At 50.9% G+C, this 20019-nt stretch overlaps 2 protein-coding genes across 7 annotated transcripts in view; one reads left to right on the top strand and one right to left on the bottom strand.

Annotated features, from left to right (window-relative positions):
* PPIL2 (peptidylprolyl isomerase like 2) overlaps positions 1–2302 on the top strand; it is a 40107-nt gene extending 37805 nt beyond the window's left edge. Inside the window, exons 20-21 of one of the 5 annotated variants that reach the window (XM_053664661.1) lie at positions 40–162; positions 1009–2302. In XM_053664661.1, the coding sequence (XP_053520636.1) occupies positions 40–136 (97 nt within the window). In that variant the 3' untranslated portion in view covers positions 137–162; positions 1009–2302. Of the gene's footprint in view, positions 1–39; positions 970–1008 lie in introns of those variants that run through there. The other 4 variants (XM_053664664.1, XM_053664649.1, XM_053664657.1 and 1 more) reach the window with 4 other exon arrangements.
* The window catches only part of YPEL1 (yippee like 1), a 33072-nt gene that overhangs the window by 7723 nt on the left and 5330 nt on the right, over positions 1–20019 (bottom strand). Inside the window, exons 2-5 of one of the 2 annotated variants that reach the window (XR_008391492.1) lie at positions 10913–11195; positions 6810–6853; positions 6158–6266; positions 3025–4874 (exon numbers count right to left, since the gene is read on the bottom strand). Coding sequence is in view for 1 of the 2 variants with exons in the window: in XM_037158742.2 (XP_037014637.2) it covers positions 4785–4874; positions 6158–6266; positions 6810–6853; positions 10913–11119 (450 nt within the window). In the remaining variant the exon portion in view is untranslated. Of the gene's footprint in view, positions 1–1983; positions 4875–6157; positions 6267–6809; positions 6854–10912; positions 11196–20019 lie in introns of those variants that run through there. The other variant, XM_037158742.2, reaches the window with a different exon arrangement.

Genomic DNA, 20019 nt, shown 5'->3' with positions numbered 1-20019 from the left:
GCCCCCACAGCAGCTGGAGTCTGGCTCTTCTCTTTCCAGGAAACGTGTAGCAGACGAGGAACCATCAACCAGTGCAGCTGTCCCTGTGGCCAAGAAAAAGCCCAGCCGCGGTTTCACGGACTTTAGCTCGTGGTAGCAGTGGGTCTGCTGCTCTGGATCCCGGTAGGGAGGCAGCGCTGGGGCTTGTGGGCTGTGTCCTTGAGGTTTCTGCCCTCGTGGTCCTGCCCTTTGGGCTGCGTCTCAGTAAAGCTCTTGCTGGGGTCTCCTTTCTTGGTCCCAGGAGCCCACAGGTGTCCTCACCTCCCACGCAGGGCCGTACCCTGGCCCTGTTTGCAGGGCTGGGACCCGCCAGAGGCCACATCTTGGACCACCAGACCTAGGAAGAAGGGCCGTTGTCTCCTGACTCCAGTTGTCTCCCCACCACCCATTTCCGTCACCTTGTTGGGGATGTTGGCTCTATGTGGTCCCCAGCCAGCAGCATCACCTGGAACCTTGTTAGATTCTCAGACCCCGGGCCTTGTGACCTGGAGGCTACGGTGGTGCTTTGAGGTCTGTGTTTGGACACTGGTGGTTTGAGGACCCTGGACTAGTACCTTGATGTTATTTCCAAAAACCTTTTCTGCCACCTCTTGCTTGGGTTTGTTGTGCCTACCCCAGCAAGGACCATGGGTGGTCGTAGCCCAGGCTGCTGGGCACACCTGCGTTGGCCTGCCTGGCTCTAAGTTCTGCCTCAGGATGGTGATGGGACCACGTGGGTGAAGACAGCTGGCTCCTGCCGCGCCCAATGGCCATGCAGAAGGCTCCAGCAAGCCGGAGTGCTCCCCTCACCCCAACTTCTTCTCCACCCTCAGGGCCCACCTTGTGCTCGACACTGACCGTCAGCCCCGGCTCTGAGGGCTGTCCGGCCGGCTGTACCAGCATTTGCTAACTTGAAGATCCCTGATCCTATAAATATCTTCAAAAAACTGACTCCTGCCTGCCCGTTCTTGTCTTCTGTTCACTCTGCAGCCTCTGCTAGCCTGCTTTCCATTCTGCTGACCTTGACCCTGCTACCTCAGCTCTCTTGAAGTGCCTCTGTGGAAGTGTAGTGACAGCTGCCTCCTCCCAGGCCAACGTCTCCTCCAGCTCTGGGGCTCCGAAACGGTCACTGTTCACCTCACGCCCTCCTGTGGGCACAGGTCACCACCCCATTCTGCGCACCACACTGAAACTCTAACTCTGCTCCACCCTTGGTTTTTCTTTTCCCTCCTCACCCAAAATCTCAATTCCACCAGTGAGTCTCATCAGCTTACTTCCAGAATGCACCTTGGCTCTGTCCCAGCTCTCACACCAAACACCAGGTCCCAGGGCTCTCACCAGCCTTGGTGTCGGCCCGTGTGCACGTCCACCTGGGTGCCGAGCTGCCTTCCCAGAGCTCACTGGCCTCATCTCCCTTCAGGACAGAGCCCAGCTCTCTCCTGTGCTGAGAACAAGTTCTGTGCCTGCCCCCCGCCCCCAACAGGGGACCTGGGCTCTGCAGAGCAAGTGCCTAGCCCCTCTGCAACTTCAACCAGACATGACCCCCTCCGACTACAGACAGACTAGCGAGAGGCTGGCTGCACCAGCACTGGCTCCAAAAGCCTGGCTCACACAGGAAGAGAGGGTAGGTGGGGTGGCGGGGTGTGGGACCTGTGTGGGTACAGCACACCCGGACTCCTTGGGGGAGGCAGCCAGCCCTGCTGCAGTTGAGGAGCAAGTGCTGAGTGCCGCTTAGCCAAAGCCCTGTAACCACGTGGTGAGGCTTTCCTCAGGTCCTGCTCACAGGCTCTAAGGCAGTGAGCCCATCGGCAAGTGCCCCAAGAGGCCATATCTGCTCTTGAGAGCACGCAGGCTGGGAAGCGCCCCCGGGAAGGGGAGCAGGCTCGCTGGGAGCTGCACAGCACCACGCCGGGTCCCTCGGCGTCAGAGCAGAGCACCGAGACACATGTGCTACTGGAAAGGAGATGCTGGACATGGGAGCTTTATTTTTAAACCTCACAGACACAGAGGACCGAGGGCTGGACACAGGGAGGCCGAGGGGGCTTGTGTGCTCAGGCTCGGCAGCCCTGCCCCGAGGGGCGGACCTCCGGGCCGCAGCCAGCCAGCCCCACGGCACCGCCCCACAGCGGGAGGACAGGCCGGCCCGGAACCTTTGATGGGCGAGGCTTTGCGTTTCTGTAAATTGTGTTGGGGCTTAAGCTGTCGTCCAGAAATTACACAACCACTTGGATTTTTTAAGTACCCAGTGAGGTCATCAGGTAAATTAAAGGACTTCTGAAAAATTCCTTTTTCTGATCCTTGCTAATAATATCTGACAGATGCCATCAAGATTAAGTGTTAAGGTACAAAAATACTATATTTATGTATATATAAAATGGCAACAAAACTAAACCACATTTCTAAAGCAAGTGTACTGTGCCGGAGGACACGGCACAGTTTTGTGTTAAATGCATTTATAATCTTGGCATCACCTCCCACTCTTAAGGGAAATAGTTTAAATAAATAAAAGTCAGGGGACGATGACCACTGTTGAGGATTTTAAGAGGGTGGCACATCCCAGCCCTTCACCAGCCCAGCTGTGGCTTCACGGGTGTCCTTCCCTGAAGCCAGCTCACGGTCAGTTCATTTGGTTTCAAAAGGAGCTTGGATTCCGCACAAGACAAAAAAAGTGAAGAGTATCTGTGTCAGTTACAAAAGGAGAAGAAAACAAATGTCCCAAATGCACTGGTAAAAAGGGTTCGGTGCCATCACGAGACACAGCACTAAAACCAAAGTTCGCACACGGAAGGGGCCGGAAATTCGCCCAGAACATATAAAAGCTTCAGACACAAGTTTAGTATATACAGAAACCGATCGGAAGAACTGCAGAAAGTCTTTAGTGGAGACCTCACAGAGACGCGCTCGGAGTCACGGCCCCTGCCCTGCTCCCCTGGCCCCCCCCCGCTAGAGGGACTGGACCAAGAAGGGGTGTCAGTTTAGGCCAAGGTTTCAATAGTTAGTACTCACTCCTCAAGGAAGGTGTCCTTGCATTCTCACTGAGGACAGAGCTGCTGGTGCCTGGCAGTTCATGTGCCGGCGCACCGGTGAGAAGTCTCCCGGTTTCGGATCCTGGCAGCAATGGGAGTGACTGCACCCTGGAGGCCTCAGGGCTGCACGGCCGAACAACACACGGGAAGAGCCGGGGCAGCCTAGATCTCGGGACAGCAGTTCAGGGAAGCGGCAGCCGGTGCTGGTGCAGAGACCCCACAGCTGTACAAAGATCTTCCTTCCTGGTCGAAGATGCGCGTCAGAGGCCCCGATGTCCCTGCGCCCGGGGCTGCAACGCCCCCCGAGTTGCGCGGCTTCGAGACTTGGGCAGAGGTGGTGCCAAAAGGGAAGCTCCAGGTGAGCGGCTGAACCAGAACCGGGCAGGGGAGCCCGGAGCCTGCACGGGCCATGGCTCTGGGCTCAGGGGAGGCTGCGGTCAGGGAAGGGGTGCGAGCTCGCTGCCAGTGGGCCAGGCTCACCTGAAGGCAGTTTCAGAGCCGTCGCACAGCTGAGAAACATCGGGACGGCACTCTCCTTTCTCCCTGCCTCCCCTGGGCTCTTTTCAGGTTCAAACAGTAAATAAGTAAAACTTAATTGGGAATGTTGTCTGGCCTCCATTTTCTGCAGATGGGCCCAAACCCCTGCATCGTGCCCACGCCCCGCAGTAGCACGGGTGGACTGGAACTCACAATGGGGGGCGGGAAGTCAGGGCTTGGGAGACTGCCCAGGTCCCTTTTGTGTCACCCGTGGGAGAGAAGCAGGCCAGGCAGGGTGACCCGTCGAGCAAACCAAACATCTCATTTTCGAAGTTTACACCTGTCTTGCAACTTTAACCTTTTCTGAAAACATTAAAACAATCTACCAAATCTAAAGTTTGAAAGTTTATCCTGTTAGTTCTGGCCTCTTTCATATGCAAAAATAATTATTTTTCTTCAAGTACACCAGAGTAGAAGGGAAATCTGATTCGCTCAGTCCAGTGTGTTGAACTATTATTACTCCACAGACTGGCCACTGTGGGCCCGACTCCCACGCAAGCCCCGGGAGCCCTGGGTCTGGGACTGTGGCCCCTGGAACAGCCTTTGCTAGTGACTAGTTCAGTTGCTTTCCAAATGAGAAAGCTATTGGCTTAAATAAACGAGACGTTCCATTAGACACATTTCTCTATAACTTATCTAAAATGCTATCAATGGAGCCCTCTGTTTCCGAACAAGGCTGAAAAACAAACGTACTCAATAGATTTGTTAACTGCTTCTGGAAAATTCTGAAACGAACACTATGACTTAACAGCTCATTCGCAAGCAAAGTAACCAATTTGTAATTTTGCAAATTATGAAAACAGTGGACTAAAAAACCTTCATGCTGAACAACAGTGGTGACCCTGCTCTCTGAGGAGATCGCGCCCCTGTGGTCTGCAGAGACCGGTCTGGTTTCACGTGCGGGAGAGCACAGCCGAACTCCACCTTAAAGGCATTGGTTAGAGAAGGTATTAACTAGACAGCTACGTCCTCAGTTGGTTAATTCTTTCTCTAGCACTTGGGACATTAGAAATCCTTCAGAAACGACCATGTACATGAAGAGGACATAGACCGGATGGAGCCTCACCCATGGGAACGGCCAGGAGGGGCCGGCTCGCAAGGTTCAAGTTCAAGAAAATATTGTCATCCAGGATGCTCTTATGTTTCCATCACATTAGTCTCTTTCACAAAACGGCATCCGAAAGAACACAGGGACGCCACATTTCACTCCCAACCATTGTCTTTGATCATGTGGGCCAGCTCGATGATAAATTTTCCTTCCTTGTATTTCTGACTGCTCTCAAACGCATGTTCCTTGGGGGGGAAGTAGAGATAGGGAAGGTTTCAGGACAAACAGTTTCATTTTTTAACTTTATTATACTCTGAGCAAAGAAAATGAGACTTCCCCAGATGTTCCCTGCACCAAGCTCGTGGCCGGGAGGGGTCTGTCGCAGGTGACAAGCCCATTGGGGGCGATGCAGGCCTACTGTACGCTTGTCATCGAGTTATGGTTAAACTTACAGGGAAATACCATTTCAAATTTGTTACCGAGCACCTACCATGTGCAAGGCACCGTGGGAGGCAGGGCGAGGCGCAGCCGGGACCGCTGCTCCTCCCAGGGCCTGCAGCTGGAGGGGACGGCGGGGACTCACCGAGAGCCCCAGGCACAGCGCGAGGAGGCTGCAGGGAGGGAGGCCCTTCCTCGGGCAGCGCCCAGGGGTGGGAGGGGAATGGGCCAAGCAGGCGAAGGCCTGGGGAAGCACGCAGACCTCACCGAGCCTGTCTCTGTGCTGGGGACCGTGTCCCCTTACATCTGACACCAGCAACAATCAAGAACTTGAGGAGGGAGAGCAAGTGGCCCTGATGAAGAAAACCAGAGCGGCCGCAAAAGACAACAACCACCAGGAAGGCCTCACCACGTGGGCCTCCCAAACGGGTGGGAGTGTGCCCGGGACAGCCGTGGGCACGGGTGCAGGGCACGGGCTGGCGCAGAAGGACAAGTTAGGGAGTTGTCAACAGAAAAGGGGTCAAAACGAGTGGCGGTCAGAGAGAATAGGGAGTGAAGAGAGACTTCCCAAAGTCAAACACACAGAGAGCAGAGACAGGCCAGGCCTCGGTGCCGCAGGGCCTGCAGAGGCTTGGGTGGGGCAGAGGGAGGCCCAGGGTTAGCCTGGAGATGGGGCGGGAGGGCGCCACTCAGCACAGGTGCCACGAGAAGAAGGCGCTGCTAGGCATACAAGGCGCCCAGCAGGGCAGGGGGGCTGCTGTGATCCCCACTGCAAGGCGACCTCCCCGGTCCCGGCCCCGCCAGCCAGTGAGCGTCCCCCAGGGAGTGGAAATAGCCGCCCTCCCGTGTTTCATGGGACACCAGCCAGCATGGGGCCTGTGGGTGGGGCCACATGCCCTGATGTCTTTAAACAGCTCAAAAGGAATTCTTTCAAGGCAGGAACCCTCTGACCCACAGGGTCACACTTCCTGGGGGCGGGGGTTGGGGGTGATCTCACGCCTCTGCAGATTTTGTTTTCGTGTGTAAACGTTTTGTTTGTGAGAGTTAAGTCTGAGTGTCTCTGAAGTGTCAGAACAAGGCGGCTACTCACGTATTTCCAGCCGAGCGTGGTTTTGCAGTTCTCACAGTAGATGTCTGCGACGGCGTGCAGGCCGGTGAGAAGGACTCTCTCCTCTGCCGGGCCGCAGCCCACGTTCACCCTGTGGGGAGGAGGAGGTGGGTGCTGGGGACCCTGAACCCTGGAGGGGCCCCGGGCTGGCAGCGGCCCTTCCGCCCCTGCCTGGCTCCCACCCCAGGCGGTGACTTCGTGAGCCAGAAAGTTACCAGAAATGCAGCACTGCTTCTTCCTAACTCCCTGCTTCCCCCAGCACCTGCCCACCACCACCGCTTACAAAAAGGAACGACTTTGTACTTCCCCATGAGACCCCCAGGGAAGGGCTACGGTGGGTGACCCGTCCTGCTGCAGTGACACTGACAACCCACCACGACGGCCGGCAGGCCACCTCGCGTGTGCGGGACCAACTCCTCAGTCATGAGCCTCCTGCTTTCCTGAAACTCTCAAGACCAGTGAGAGGGAATTCTTTAAAGATCATGTAAGTGGTCTGGGTAATTCCAGACCACTGGTGAACGCTATTTATCTACTGCAGCTCTGAGGAATCACATGGATGGACAGAAGTGACAGATGCAACCCAAAAGCGAAGACAGCACGTCTGCGAGGCTACACGGCAGTGGTCGGTACTCACACGGAATTGAAGAGGTAGGCGCGTCCCTGACTTCCCTGAAAGGACTGCAAAGAAGAAAAAAAGTTTTAGAAGGCTTGCTGCGAGAGGGCAAAAGTGACGTTGAGTTTGGCAGTTTGGAAAGAGTGGCGAAGCCGAGTCTCGGGTCACGCTGACATGAGCTGAAGGGCCATCTGGCAGAGCGCAAGGGGGAGGGCGCTCAGGGCCCCGAGCAGGACAAGCATCTTCCCAAAAAGAGGGCCCGGAGTCCCGGCACCCCCAGAGCCCCAGAGGGGCCGCCCAGGTGTTTTCACTCACTTGGCCCGCACAGGAAGCCCAGTCTGTCAGATATTAGGAGCAAGAGGACGTTTCCCTGCTTTTCCATTGAAATAAAAGCAAAGTCACAGCCCAAGAGGGTCCCTCACCTGTAGGAAAGGACGGCTCACCCCAGTAAAGTGTCACAAAGCTAAGAAATAGCTCGCAGTGTGTCCATGTACTCTCCGATGACTCAGGAGGCAGAGCGGGGTCTCAGTGCCTCCCTGATGCAATTGGGCCACTCCCGCTGGAGCTCCCACAACCCTCACCCTCCTGGGAATGGGACACTGGCGGGGCACTGGCGGGGCACTGGCGAGGGGCGCCCTCCTCGCCTGCACTAGTGCCAGGCTCCAACGACCAAATGGAACAGACGACTGTGAAGTCACCAGCGACACACAAACCAATCGAGTGCGCTATCTCGGTCTCTCTGCCTGTCACCCGGCCCAGATCCAAAGGCTGCCAGGAAGGGCGATGGGAGCTCGCTCGCTGAACAGCCCAGCAGCCCCACCTCTCAGAACTGAGTGCAGAGAACAAACCAGTGTGTGCACGAAAGGAAATGTGACAACAACAGTGGCCATTAGTGTTTGTAATCACAAAACGTAACAGAGACACCCACCGGGAGGCGAGCAAACAGTGGACTCATTTCACACAGGGAATCGTGCAGACATTGGAGAAAGGGGACAGGGACAGACGCCGCGAGGGTGCGTGGAAAGACAGCCACAAAGCGCTGATTGGGGCGGAAAGCTAGCTGCAAAGTGACCAGTCATGAGCCCTTTCTCTAAAGTGAAAATGGCCCTGGCTGGTGTGGCTCAGTGGACTGAGTGCTGGCCTGCAAACTGAAGGGTCGCTGGTTCAATGCCCAGCCAGGGCATGTGCCTGGGTTCCAGGCCAGGTCCCCAGCTGGTGGCAAGAGGAAACTGATGTATCTCTCACACATCAATGTCCTCCTTTCTTTCTCCCTCCCTTCCTCTCTAAAAATAAATACATAAAATCTTTAAAAATTAAGAAAAAAAAGTCAAAATGGCTCTGGCTGGAGTGGCTCACTGGATTGAGCACCAGCCTATGAACCAAAAGGTTGCTAGTTTGATTCCCAGTCAGGGGTACATGTCTGGGTTAAGGGTGTGCGAGAGGCAGTTGATCAATGTTATCTCTCATACATAGGTGTTCCCCCCCCCCAAAAAAAAGTACATAAACCCATTTAAAAAAAAAAAAAAGTAAGTCCTGGCTGGTGTAGCTCAGTGGATTGAGCACAAACTGCAAACCAAAGGGTTGCCAGTTCAAATACCAGTCAGGGCACATGCCTGTGTTGCGGGCCGGGTCCCCAGTGGGGGCGGGGGGGGGGCGCACGAGAGGCAACCACACATAGATATTTCTCTCCCTCTCTCCCCTTCTCTTCCCCTCTAAAAAAATGAATAAATAAAATAAAAAAAAAAAGTAAAAATGTGTCCTCATGGACATAAAACAAAACACAAAACAAAACCAACCAACCAACCAAAAAACAGTAAGAACCCACTAAGTGACAACTCTAAGAAATGGAGTTGGGATAAGGAAGGAGGAAAAGTAATTCTCATTTTTCACTTTATAGACATACATCACTTTCATGTGTAATTACAAACAAGTTTCCTTTATAATTAAAGAGCGAGCCCAGCTGACCCATGATGAACATCTCACTGAAGCAAGAGATAAACCTTTGTTTTAAGCGACTAAGCTTTGGGGTTCTTTGTTACTGCAGCAAAACCAAGCCTGAGACTAGCAGGGTTTTGATTTAAATATACAGCTTTCAGACTTAAAAGGGGTTCTTCTCTTAAGCGGCTTCCTAGAATTGGGAATATTACTTTATGTGCAACTTACAGAATCATCTTACAGACTTTGCACACATTCCTATCAGCCTTCACTTTCCTGGAATGCTTTTCCGAATTCTCGCCTATTCGGCAAGTGCTTATTTGTCATGCAGGGTTGGAACCAGAGATGTGTGAGATGCGGGGCTCAGGCCACAGTCGGATACAGGGGGCTCTGCAAACTGCTGGGAATCAGAGCCAGTACGTATTTTCAGCTTCGGGGGCCACACACCCTTTGTTGCAACTCTTCTGTTGTGGCACGACAACAGCCACAGAGGATACAGAAAACTCCACAAAATCAGGTGGTTTGCCAGATGTGGCCTCCAGATTCAGTCTGCAAATTAGACCAAGTCTTCTAGTAACTCGACCTGCCCGCACCAGGAAGGCTTTCTTGGGCCAGGGGGCTGCCTGTGAACGCAGAGATGGGCCCAGAGGCTGGTGAAGCCGTCAGGACGGCACCGCCAGCTTCGCACGAACAGGGCTGTGCTCGGCGACAGGTTGTGAAACAACCGCACAGCAGAGATTTTCGACCAGCACGCTGCAGGAGTTTTTGAATCACGCACTACCTGACTACTTAGTCAGGGGCCCTGACCTCTTTTCATATTAAAAAAAAGCTGACGACAGCCAATACAACAACAGCTCTGCAGTGCATCAATCAAAATCATACCTGTTGTTTTTTTTTGTCAGATCAGCAAAAATCTATTTGGGGGCATGCTGCAGAATTTCGGTAATTAGTTTACATGTGCCATGAGTTGAAAAGGTTGGAAAGCGCTGATGCAAAGACCAAAAGCAGCGGCGCGCTTCACCACCAGCCGAAACACCTCTGCCGCCTGTGCGTCCTCCCCCCAAACCGCCCCCTTAACGCAGGACCGTTTCCACCGGGCAGGCCTCCGCCCTCGACGCAGCTCAAGCAGCAGCTTCAGGGCCCGAGGGTCCTTTAGAAGGAGCAGCTCCTGTCCCCTCACCCGCCTCAAGGCGGGTTCGTCCCAAGGCTTCAGAATGAGGGGCAGAAAGGTGCCTGCACCGCGGTGTTGGGAGCTCAACTAAGGGACACTGAGCCCCAACCTGGAGGCTGCAGAAAGCAACCAAGAAACCGGGTATCTGAGGCACTTCCACTTCTGACCAGAAACTTCTGACTGGACAAAGGAGCCACAGAAGCAATGAGAGGACAGAAATTCTGCCATAACAGTTTTTATTTTAAATGACACACCCCCCTGGCTGGTATAGCTCAGTAGATTGAGCACGGGCTGCGAACCAGGGGTTCACGGTTTGATTCCCAGTCAGGGCACATGGCTGGGTCGTGGGCCAGGTCCCCAGTAGGGGTGTGGGGGTGTTCGAGAGACCACACACTGATGTTTTTCTCCCTCTCTCCCTCCCTTCTCCTCTCTCTAAAAATAAGTAAATAAAATCTTTTAAAAAAAAAGCTCATAAGAGGGTAATTCTAAGCATTATATCCTGCTAATAGAGTTCCTCCTAATAAGAAAGGAGGGGGCTGTTCTCGTCCCATCAGCAAAGAGGGCCCAGCACTTCCCTCCTGGGCATTCTCTCCCGAAAGATGCTATGCTCCACCCGACAGCCTCTTTTCTTAACCATTGTAAGTTTTAAGAAAGTCTTAATCCCCTTCTTACACTATTTCCCCAGGTTTTCTAGACACCTCTGTTCCTCCCGGGGTCTGGCTCCATACGACTTTCTCTGCTCAGGCAGACAACCAACCCGGCTTGCTCCTCGGGGCCACGGGCACCCCCGCGCCCCGGCCTGCCGAGCCCAGCCACCCCTGAAAGATCATGACCGCGCGGCGCAGCCACATGTAATCACACGCGGAACCTTCCTCAGCGCCGCCCAGGAGGCCCTAGACCCTCAGGACACGGCAAACCAGGCAGCCGTGTGATGCTTCGCCACCTGTCTTGTCCCGGGGAACTAGGGACAGTAGCCACTGCTACGGAATCTCATCCGCTCTGGGCACAAACCACTTGCCTTGGAGATCAGCTCATCGTGATTGGCCAGGTGGGCTCTGCAGTGGACACAGCTGTACGTCCGGTGACAGTCTGGCAGGTAGGCTTGGAAGGTTTTGGATTTTGTCATCTTCACCATCTCTGCTGGGCACGCGCCGCGCAGCTCAGGGCTGGCGCCGGAAGAACTGCGGCTCCGGGGGGCTCTCTGGCAGAAGCAGCACTGGAACATGCACGCGAGCGCCGTCGCTGTTCCGCCGGCGTGTGGCACTGTCCACACAGCTGGGACGACGGGAGAACGTCACAACCTGCCAATGAGTTGAGACAAGCAGTGAGTCACGGGGAGAAATACAACAAGAAGGTGCGTTTGGGACGCGTGCGAAGGAGGGGGGTAGGCAGGGCTTTCTAGTTAAAGATCTAGTCATTTTGCACTAACTGTACACAAAAAATACTAACAATTACTATTTAACCTTTCTAAACTTAGTTGAAAGTAGCAGATGAACTACTTCTGTATTCAAATAACTTGAGAAAAACATTTGATCAGATGCGCCGGACGCTGTGTGTGGCTCCGGAAACAGCAGCCAATCCCATCTCAGTGCGGCCGACAGCGGCACAAGATACATCTCGTCCCAAATCACGGAATTAACGACGCAAAGCACCATGATATTTATGAATACAAGTGATGGACCCACTATTAATTAATCTTTAATAAACTGTGCAGCAGTACAGAATAAACCTTTGGATATGTCCAAATGAGTCTCGTGAACGGTGCCTGAGGCCACCCAGTCGGGGAAGGACGTTCCTGGGACATCGCCAGCACAGCAGCACGCCCACGTGCAAGTGGACGGAGGTGGACCCTCCCTCAGCCACAAACCAAAAACAACTCAGAGTGGATCAAAGACCTCAATGTAAGAGCTAAAAGTGCAAAACTCTTAGAATAAAATATAACACAAACACTTATGGACATTGGATTTGCCAGTGACTTATGGGATGACACCCAAAGTGCGCGTACACACACGCACACACACACATGCACACGCATGTTCACAGAAAGTGCAGTGTGAAGAAAATGCCACAGAGGTGAAATAGGAAGTGATAAAAGACAGAGCATTCCCCAGAATTGAAGAAAGACACCAATCCACAGACTTCAGAAGTCCAATAATTACAAGTATAAAAAATAAAAATAAAGTCACACCAGCCACTTGATAAAACTGCAGAAAACCAAAAGAACCAAAAAAGCCTTATAAGTATCCAGAAAGGGAAAATTACCTTTCAACAGAAAAACTTCCCAAGGAAGACAATGGGGCCCAGAAGGCAGCAGTAGGGGAACCTTTAAGGTTCGGAAAGATAGTAACTGCCATCTCAGAATTCCATGTCGAGTGAAAATATCTTCCGAGGATTTGGGAAATGATATCTTCAGGCAACTAAAAGGTTTACCTCAGAAAAATTCCACTAAAGAAGTTCAAGGATGTGCTTTTTGGACAGAAGAAAAACACCACTAGATAAGTCCAAACTTCAGGCTCTAAAAGAAGGAACAGTGAATAAAGGAAATGGTAAATACATGGGCAGTAAACAGAACAATGACTTGCAGAGCTTTAAAAAGATACAATTAAACCTGGCTGGCGTAGCTCAGTGGATTGAGCGCAGGTCTGCGACCCAGATGATCGCAGTTTAATTCCCAGTCAGGGCACATGCCTGGGTTGCAAGCCAGTTCCCTGCAAGCCAGTTCCCAGCAGGGGACAAGCTAGAGGCAACCATACATTAATGTTTCTCTCCCCCTCACCTTCCCCTCTAAAGATAAATAAATAAATAAATATTAAAAAAAAAAAAAAAAAAAGATGACACAATTAGCCCTGGCTGGTGTAGCTCAGTGGATTGAGCACGGGCCTGTGAAGCAAAGGGTCGCTGGTTCGATTCCCAGTCGGGAAACATGCCTGGGTTGCGGGCCAGTTCCCAGCAGGGGACTCATGAGAGGCAACCACACATTGATGTTTCTCTCCCTCTCTCCTTCCCTTCACCTCTAAAGATAAACTATATATATATAACATACTTGTGTTTAGAAATTAAGAAATAGAGACTTCTGGCCAAGATAGAGTGCCTCCTCGCACAGTGAAAATAGTAACAACAAAAAATTGGAAACAAAAAACCAACCAGAACTGACAGAAAATTGAACTGTATGGAAGTCTGACAACCAAGGAGTTAAAATAGACACATTCACCCAGACTGGGGAGAAGGGTAGATTTGGGCGGCGGAAGGAGAGGGGTTGCAGCAATAAAAGCGGTGACTGGCGGGCTGGCAGCGGGGAGACCCGGAGGGGCGGACCGTGGAGGGGCGAGACAGGCAAGGCGGCTGGCAGACCAGGCGGTCCCACATTCACGTGGCAGGTAAACCAGGCGAAAGTGGGGAGCAAGACGGACCGCATAACCCAGGGCCCCAGCGACGGGAAATAAAGCCTAAAAGCACCGACTGAAAACACTTGTGGGGGTTGAGGTGCTGGGAGAGACTCCCAGCCTCACAGGAGAGTTTGTTGGAGAGACCCACAGGGTCCTAGAATGTACACAAGCCCACCCACCTGGGAATCAGCACCAGAAGGGCCCAGTTTGCTTGTGGGAAGCGGTAGAAGGGACTAAAATCCGAGAGAGAGCAGAGCAAGCGCCATTGTTTCCTCTCTGACCCTCCCCCCCAACATACAGCGTCACAACCCAGCCACTGGGTTGCCCCACCCTGGTGAACACCTAAGGCTCTGCCCCTCATTCATAACAGGCAGGACCAGACCCCCCCAAAAAAGGCTCAAACGGAAGAACAAATCAAAGCTCCAGAGCCAATACTTTTAAGCGACCAAGAGATAGCCAACCTATCCGATGCACAGTTCAAAATACTGGTGATCAGGATGCTCAAAGAACTGGTTGATTTTAGTCACAAATTAGATGCAAAAATGAAAGCTACGCTAAGTGAAATGAAGAAAAATGCACAGGGAACCAATAGTGATGGAAAGGAAACTGGGAATCAAATCAGGGGAGCGGACCAGAAGGAAGAAAGAAACAACCAAACAGAAAAGAATGAAAAAACAAGAATTCAAAAAAATGAGGAGAGGCTTAGGAACCTCCAGGACATCTTAAAATGTTCCAACATCCGAATTATAGGGGTACCAGAAGGGGAAGAGGAACAGCCACCAGTGGAAACCTTATTTGAACAAATAATAAAGGAGAACTCCCCCAATCTGGCAAAGGAAATAGACTTCCAGGAAATCCAGGAAGCTGACAGCGTCCTAAAGAAGTTGGACCCAAGGAGGAACACACCAAGGCATATCATAATTACATTAGCCAAGATTAAAGATAAGAAGAACCTTAAAAGCAGCAAGAGATAAGGAGACAGTTATCTACAAAGGAATTCCCATCAGACTGTCAGCGGATTTCTCAAAAGAGACCTTACAGGCAAGAAGGGGCTGGAAAGAAGTATTCCAAGTCTTGAAAGACAAGGACCTACATCCAAGATTGCTCTATCCAGCAAAGCTTTCATTTAGAATGGAAAGGCAGATAAAGTGCTTCTCAGATAAGATTAAATTCAAGGAGTTCATCATCACCAAACCCTTATTATATGAAATGTTAAAAGGATTTATCTAAGAAAAAAAACAAAACATGTACAGTAAAATGACAGCAAACTCACAATCATTAACAACCACACCTAAACCAAAAACAAAAACAAACACAAACTAAGCAAACAACTAGAACAGGAACAGAACCACAGAAAAGGAGATCACATGGAGGGTTAGCAATAGGGGAGTGGGAGGAGGAGAGGGGGGTAAAGGTACAGAGAATAAGTAGCAAAGACAGCAGGCAGAAAATAGACAGTGGGAAGGCAAGAATAGTATGGGAAATGTAGAAGCTAAAGAACTTATAAGTATGACACTTGGACATGAACTAAAGGGGGGGAATGTGGGTGGGAGGGGTGTGCAGGGTGGAGGGGAGTGAAGGGGGGAAAATGGGACAACTGTAATAGCATAATCAATAAAATATATTTAAAAAGAAGGAAATTAAGAAATGTACTTTTTACATATCCCCACGTCTAAGAATAATAAAAATTAGAAATTATATTGAACAATAACATAATTACTTATCGCTACTAAAAAGGAAATGTATAATCTTACAGGATGTATAGTAGGAAATAAGAGATAAAATTAAGGAGCTCAACACCCATTAAAAAAAAATCCTTACTTGAGAATATATTTATTGATTTTAGAGAGAGAAAGAGCCCTGGCTGGTGTGGCCCAGTGGACCGAGTGCCGACCTGTGAACGGAAAGCCCACTGGGTTCAATTCCCAGGCAGGGCGCGTGCCTGGGACGCGGCAAGGTCTGCAGCCGGGAGCTCGTGAGAGGCAACTGACTGAAGTATCTCTCCGGTGTTGGTGCTTCTCTCCCTCCCTTTCTACCTTCCTTCCCCTCTCTCTAAACATACATTTTAAAAACCTTAAAAAACAAAAACATGAACATACTAGGGAGGTAATGAAGCCAAAAGTGTTTGCAAAAACCAAATAAATTAACAAACCTCTGGTGAGACTTATTCGGGAGAGATCAAATAGAAATGGAAATAGGATCACACTTTTGGATAAAATTCATGGATAATAGGAAGACCGATTTAAATCAATACATTTAAAATGGAAACCACAGGACTTCTGGTCAAGATGGCAGCGTAGGCAGACATGGCTTGCCTCCTCGCACAACCACATCAAAATTACAACTAAAATATAGAGCAAGCTTCACTCAGAACCAAAAATTGGGTTGAATGGAAGCCGGACAACTAGGAAATTAAAGAAACCACCTCCATCCAAACCGGTGGGAGGGGCACAGACGTGGAACAGGCAGGCCCCACGCCCACGTCTGGCAGATAAAAATTCGGGAGGGACATCTCAGGAGTGAGGAGTCCCAGCCCCACGCCGGGCCTCCCAGCCGAACCTTCCAGTGCCAGGAAGTCCCCACAACTTCTGGCTGCAAAAACCAGTGGAGGCTGAGTCAGAGGAAGAAAGGGCTAGAGCCACAAGCAGGTCCCCGTGAAGACCCCACACTCGCACTCACCGACTAGACTCACTCCCTCTGGGCCCCAGCACCCGGGAGAAACTGAAGAGTCTGGCACCGAGGTGAGCAAGGCTGCAGTCCCTTCTCTAAATCCTCCACCCACAATTTGGCTAATACTGTTTGACCTGCCTCGGAGATCCCCTGAGACTCTGCCCCACCCAACTTCGAGCCCACCCAGCTACTTCTACATATGAATGGCTGTACTTGGCTCCTCCCACACAACTTCGTAAATCCTATCACACAAGCTGGCAGCCGTTTAGGTTCCCGGCTTGGCCTGGCCTGGGAATCTCCAAGCCCAGCATAACCAGCAGTCATCTCAGATTGCTTCAGGCAGGGTGCCCTGGGCAAAACACAGGTGGGGACTGACCTTGGTCTGCACCACCCCGGAAACCCCAGGGCCAGTGCACCCAGAGGTCAGCTAGACCACCACCCTGCCCCCTGCACAGCTGATCCTCTACAGAGGGTGGAGGTTGGTGGTAAGTGGTCACAGCCAATCCCTGCAGCTGACTGGCCTGGGTACATACATCCCTCCCATTCATCTGCCAACAGCAACCAAGGCTCAGCTACAAGAAGAGGGTGTACTCAGCCCACAGGAAGGGTGCACCTTGAGTACCCAGGTGGGTGATAGGGGATGCTGTGTCACTGGAAGCTATAGGGCACCTACTACATTAGGCCACACTACCAAGACACAGAGTCAAAGCAGCTCTACCTAATATACAGAAACAAACACAGGGAGGCGGCCAAAATGAGGAGACAAAGAAACATGGCCCAAATGAAAGAACAGATAAAAACTCCGCAAAATAGAGATAAGCAATCTATCAGATGCAGAGTTCAAATCGTAGGTTTCAAGGACACTCAAGAAACTTAGTGAGGACCTCGGCAGCATAAACAAGATCCAGTCAGAAATGAAGGATACACTAGTTGAAATAAAGAACAATTCACGGGGAAACAACATTAGAGTGGATGAAGCCGAGAATCAAATCAATGATTTGGAAAATAAGGAAGCAAAACATAACCACTTAGAACAAGAAGAAGAAAAGAGAATCCCCAAAAAACAGTACGTACTATGTGAGCAGCCTGTAGGACAACTTTAAGTACTCCAACATTTGCTGCACAGGGGCGCCAGAAGGAGGAGAGAGAGAATAATAGTGGAGATCTATTTGAAAAAAATAATGAAAGAAAACTTCCCTAATTTGGTGAAGGAAATAGACATGCAGGTCCAGGAAGCACAGAGAGTCCCGAACAAGATGGATGCAAAGAGGCCCACTCCAAGACACAGCATCATTAAAATGCCAAAGGTTAAAGGTAATGAGATGGAAGGGGGGTGGGGGAGAATGGGTGAGAGGTGAGGGGATCAGGAAGTACAAATAGGTACTTACAGTATAGCCACGGGGCTGTAAAGTACAGTGTAGGACAGAGAGTAAACAGAGAACTCCTACCCATGACGCATGGACAAGGGTGGGGGGAGCGCCTGAGGGGGTGGGGGTGCTGGGGAGAGGGAAGCAAAGGGGGAAAAATTAGGACAAATAGCATAGTTAATAAAATATAATTAAAAAAAGAAAATGGAAACCACAAAGATAAATCTTTAGAAAAAATGTAACTTTTCAAAACTGACTCAAGAATAATCCTATTAAAAGAAAAGGAACCACTGCTAAAATGGTTCCCCTCCCAGGACACGCATACACAAATCAAAACACCCCGGAAGGAAGGCCTAGAGAATGTGACTGATAAACTCTGCCAAACAGCCCTGATCTGACACAGACGCTTCTAGAAAAAGCAGCTTAACCTGACACCAAACCTCAATCATGGCAGTACAAGAATCAAAGTTCACTATAATTTTCTCTTTTTTTAAGTGAAGATTTTATTTAGTTATTTTTAGAGAGAGGAGAAGGGAGAAAGAGAGGGAGAGAAACATCAGTGTGTGGTTGCCTCTCATGCGCCCCCTACTGGGCACCTGGCCCGAAACGCAGGCATGTGCCCTGACTGGGAATCGAACCAGTGACCCTTTGGTTCACAGGCCAGCACTGAATCCACTGAGGGACACCAGCCAGAACCCAAAGTAATTTTTAAATTAAATGTAATTCAAATCAAAATCCAGGAAGGTGTGTTAGTGCGTGTGAACCAGGGGCTCCGAGAAAGAAAGAAAGAGACAGACACTTGGTTCTGGAACTTATCCCATAAGTGTTTGTAGGGAAGGAAAACATTTTCCTTGACCCTCTAAGGGTTCCTGGCTGGGTCTAAAGATCAGACCAGCAAAGCCCGACTGGCAGGAGGAAAGCGCGCACATTTCCTTGAACTCACACCACAGGGGCTTTCACAAGAGAATAAAGGCCACAGAAGTAACCAGAGCAGGAAACTTTCGCACATTTTAGACAGAGAATCAGCACATTTGTGGAGAACTGACCAGGCAGAGGGCTTTGGGCTGGGGCTGGGCTAGTCCATGGTGAAGAGATAACCAGAAAAATAAAGGTTAGCTTAACAAGATCTGTGTACGCCAATTTCTTGGCCCCAGATTCCCTGTCTCTGGTGATAAGAATGTCTTGGCCCCTCCTGGTACAGGGGGCACCCCTTGCAGGGGAGTTTTAGGGACTGTTTCGGGACGTAAGCACGAGGCGAAGGGGTCAGACGGACCTTCCTGCTTCTGCTGTGTCCCCGCACCCGGTCGGCCCACGGTCTTCAATCTCAGGCGCCACCTTCGGAGGGAGCGCGTCCTGAACCCCATCGCGTCCAAGGCCCGAACTGGTGAAGAGCAAGATGGGAGCGTGCTCTCTTCCAGAGTCTGCGGGACAGCCGGCCCTGTCGCTTCCCACCAGAGTCATCACGAGTGTGACACTGGCTCGGGACAAAAACAGGTCCACGTGATGTGAAAGGGCCTGGAGGCAGACCTGTGCCTGTCACAGATGGACACCGGCCATGGCAAAAGTGACACCATGGCCCACTGGGAAAGAGCGGTTTAAATAAAAACTGTCTAGGAGCAGGAAAAGTGGGACGCTACTTCACGCCACAAACAAAAAACTGACAGCCCCCATCACACTGCGGCCCGAGAGAACCGGCCGGCCTGAACCGGGCACATGTGCCTGCAGCCACAGCTGCCCTCTCCAACGACGCCCCTTCCTTCTCTGGTCTGTGGTCTTTTTTAAAAAAATTATTTATTTTATTCTAATTGTTGTTCAAGTACAGTTTTCTGTCTTTTACTCCCATTGGTCTGTGGTCTTTATAAGCGTACTTCTCAACAAGCCAGTTACTAATCCCCAAAACACACCTCCTTCCCCATTAGCTGCCATTAAATCGTGTGTCCATCCTGAATTTTCTCCCTTGGGGTTCTTCCCTTGGGGTAACAACTTGTTACCAAATTCAAGGGATTCATTGCTTGGGGTGCTCTGTGAAAATGTAGTTTTATTTACTCGGAGCATGTAAAGGATACAGAATTCATATCCAAAGCTGTGTCCCTAAGGGAGGCTTAGCCGTTGCTTATGTACCCTATTCAGTTAATTACACATTGATTTCTTCTTTGCAGCTGCTACATTAATCGGCTGAGTTCCTGTCAAGCTCATCCTGTTTGCAGCTGGTCTGCAAAATACTGTGCTACATCTTAACAGTTAGCAAGAATAATGTGTAGTAGTAACATTCAGAACTGCCCACACCCCGAGTCCCTCACCCTATCTAACAAAGCATTAGCCACAATACATTTAATCAGACTTTATCTGTTCTTCCAGCCTACTGGACCCTTTATGAATTTGAACCCTGGCGACCCCCCCATCTTTGATAAGCTCACCGACATGACCCAGGGAGGGCACAAAAACGTCGACCTGGACACCACCTGCCAGGTCCGGCCGGCGAAGCCCTTGCCCTGCCCCAGCTACGTCTTGTCTGGTCTCCACTCCCCTCCCGCCCACCCTACACCGTCCATAACATTCAAATCCACACATGCCCCACTGGTCGGTGATGGCCAATAAGGAAGGAATAAACTTGTTCTGACTTCACTTCGTACTGAACTCATGTCGCGTCTGTTTTAATACCGTCACCTCTCCTTTTTTTTTTTTTTAATTGAAAGAAGCCT

Source organism: Artibeus jamaicensis, unplaced genomic scaffold, assembly GCF_021234435.1.
Source record: "Artibeus jamaicensis isolate MK-2021 breed Jamaican fruit bat unplaced genomic scaffold, CSHL_Jam_final contig_1128, whole genome shotgun sequence".
In the NCBI taxonomy this organism is placed as follows: domain Eukaryota; kingdom Metazoa; phylum Chordata; class Mammalia; order Chiroptera; family Phyllostomidae; genus Artibeus; species Artibeus jamaicensis.
Note: the sequence above shows the minus strand (reverse complement) of the source record. Positions and strands in the feature narration are given on the sequence as shown.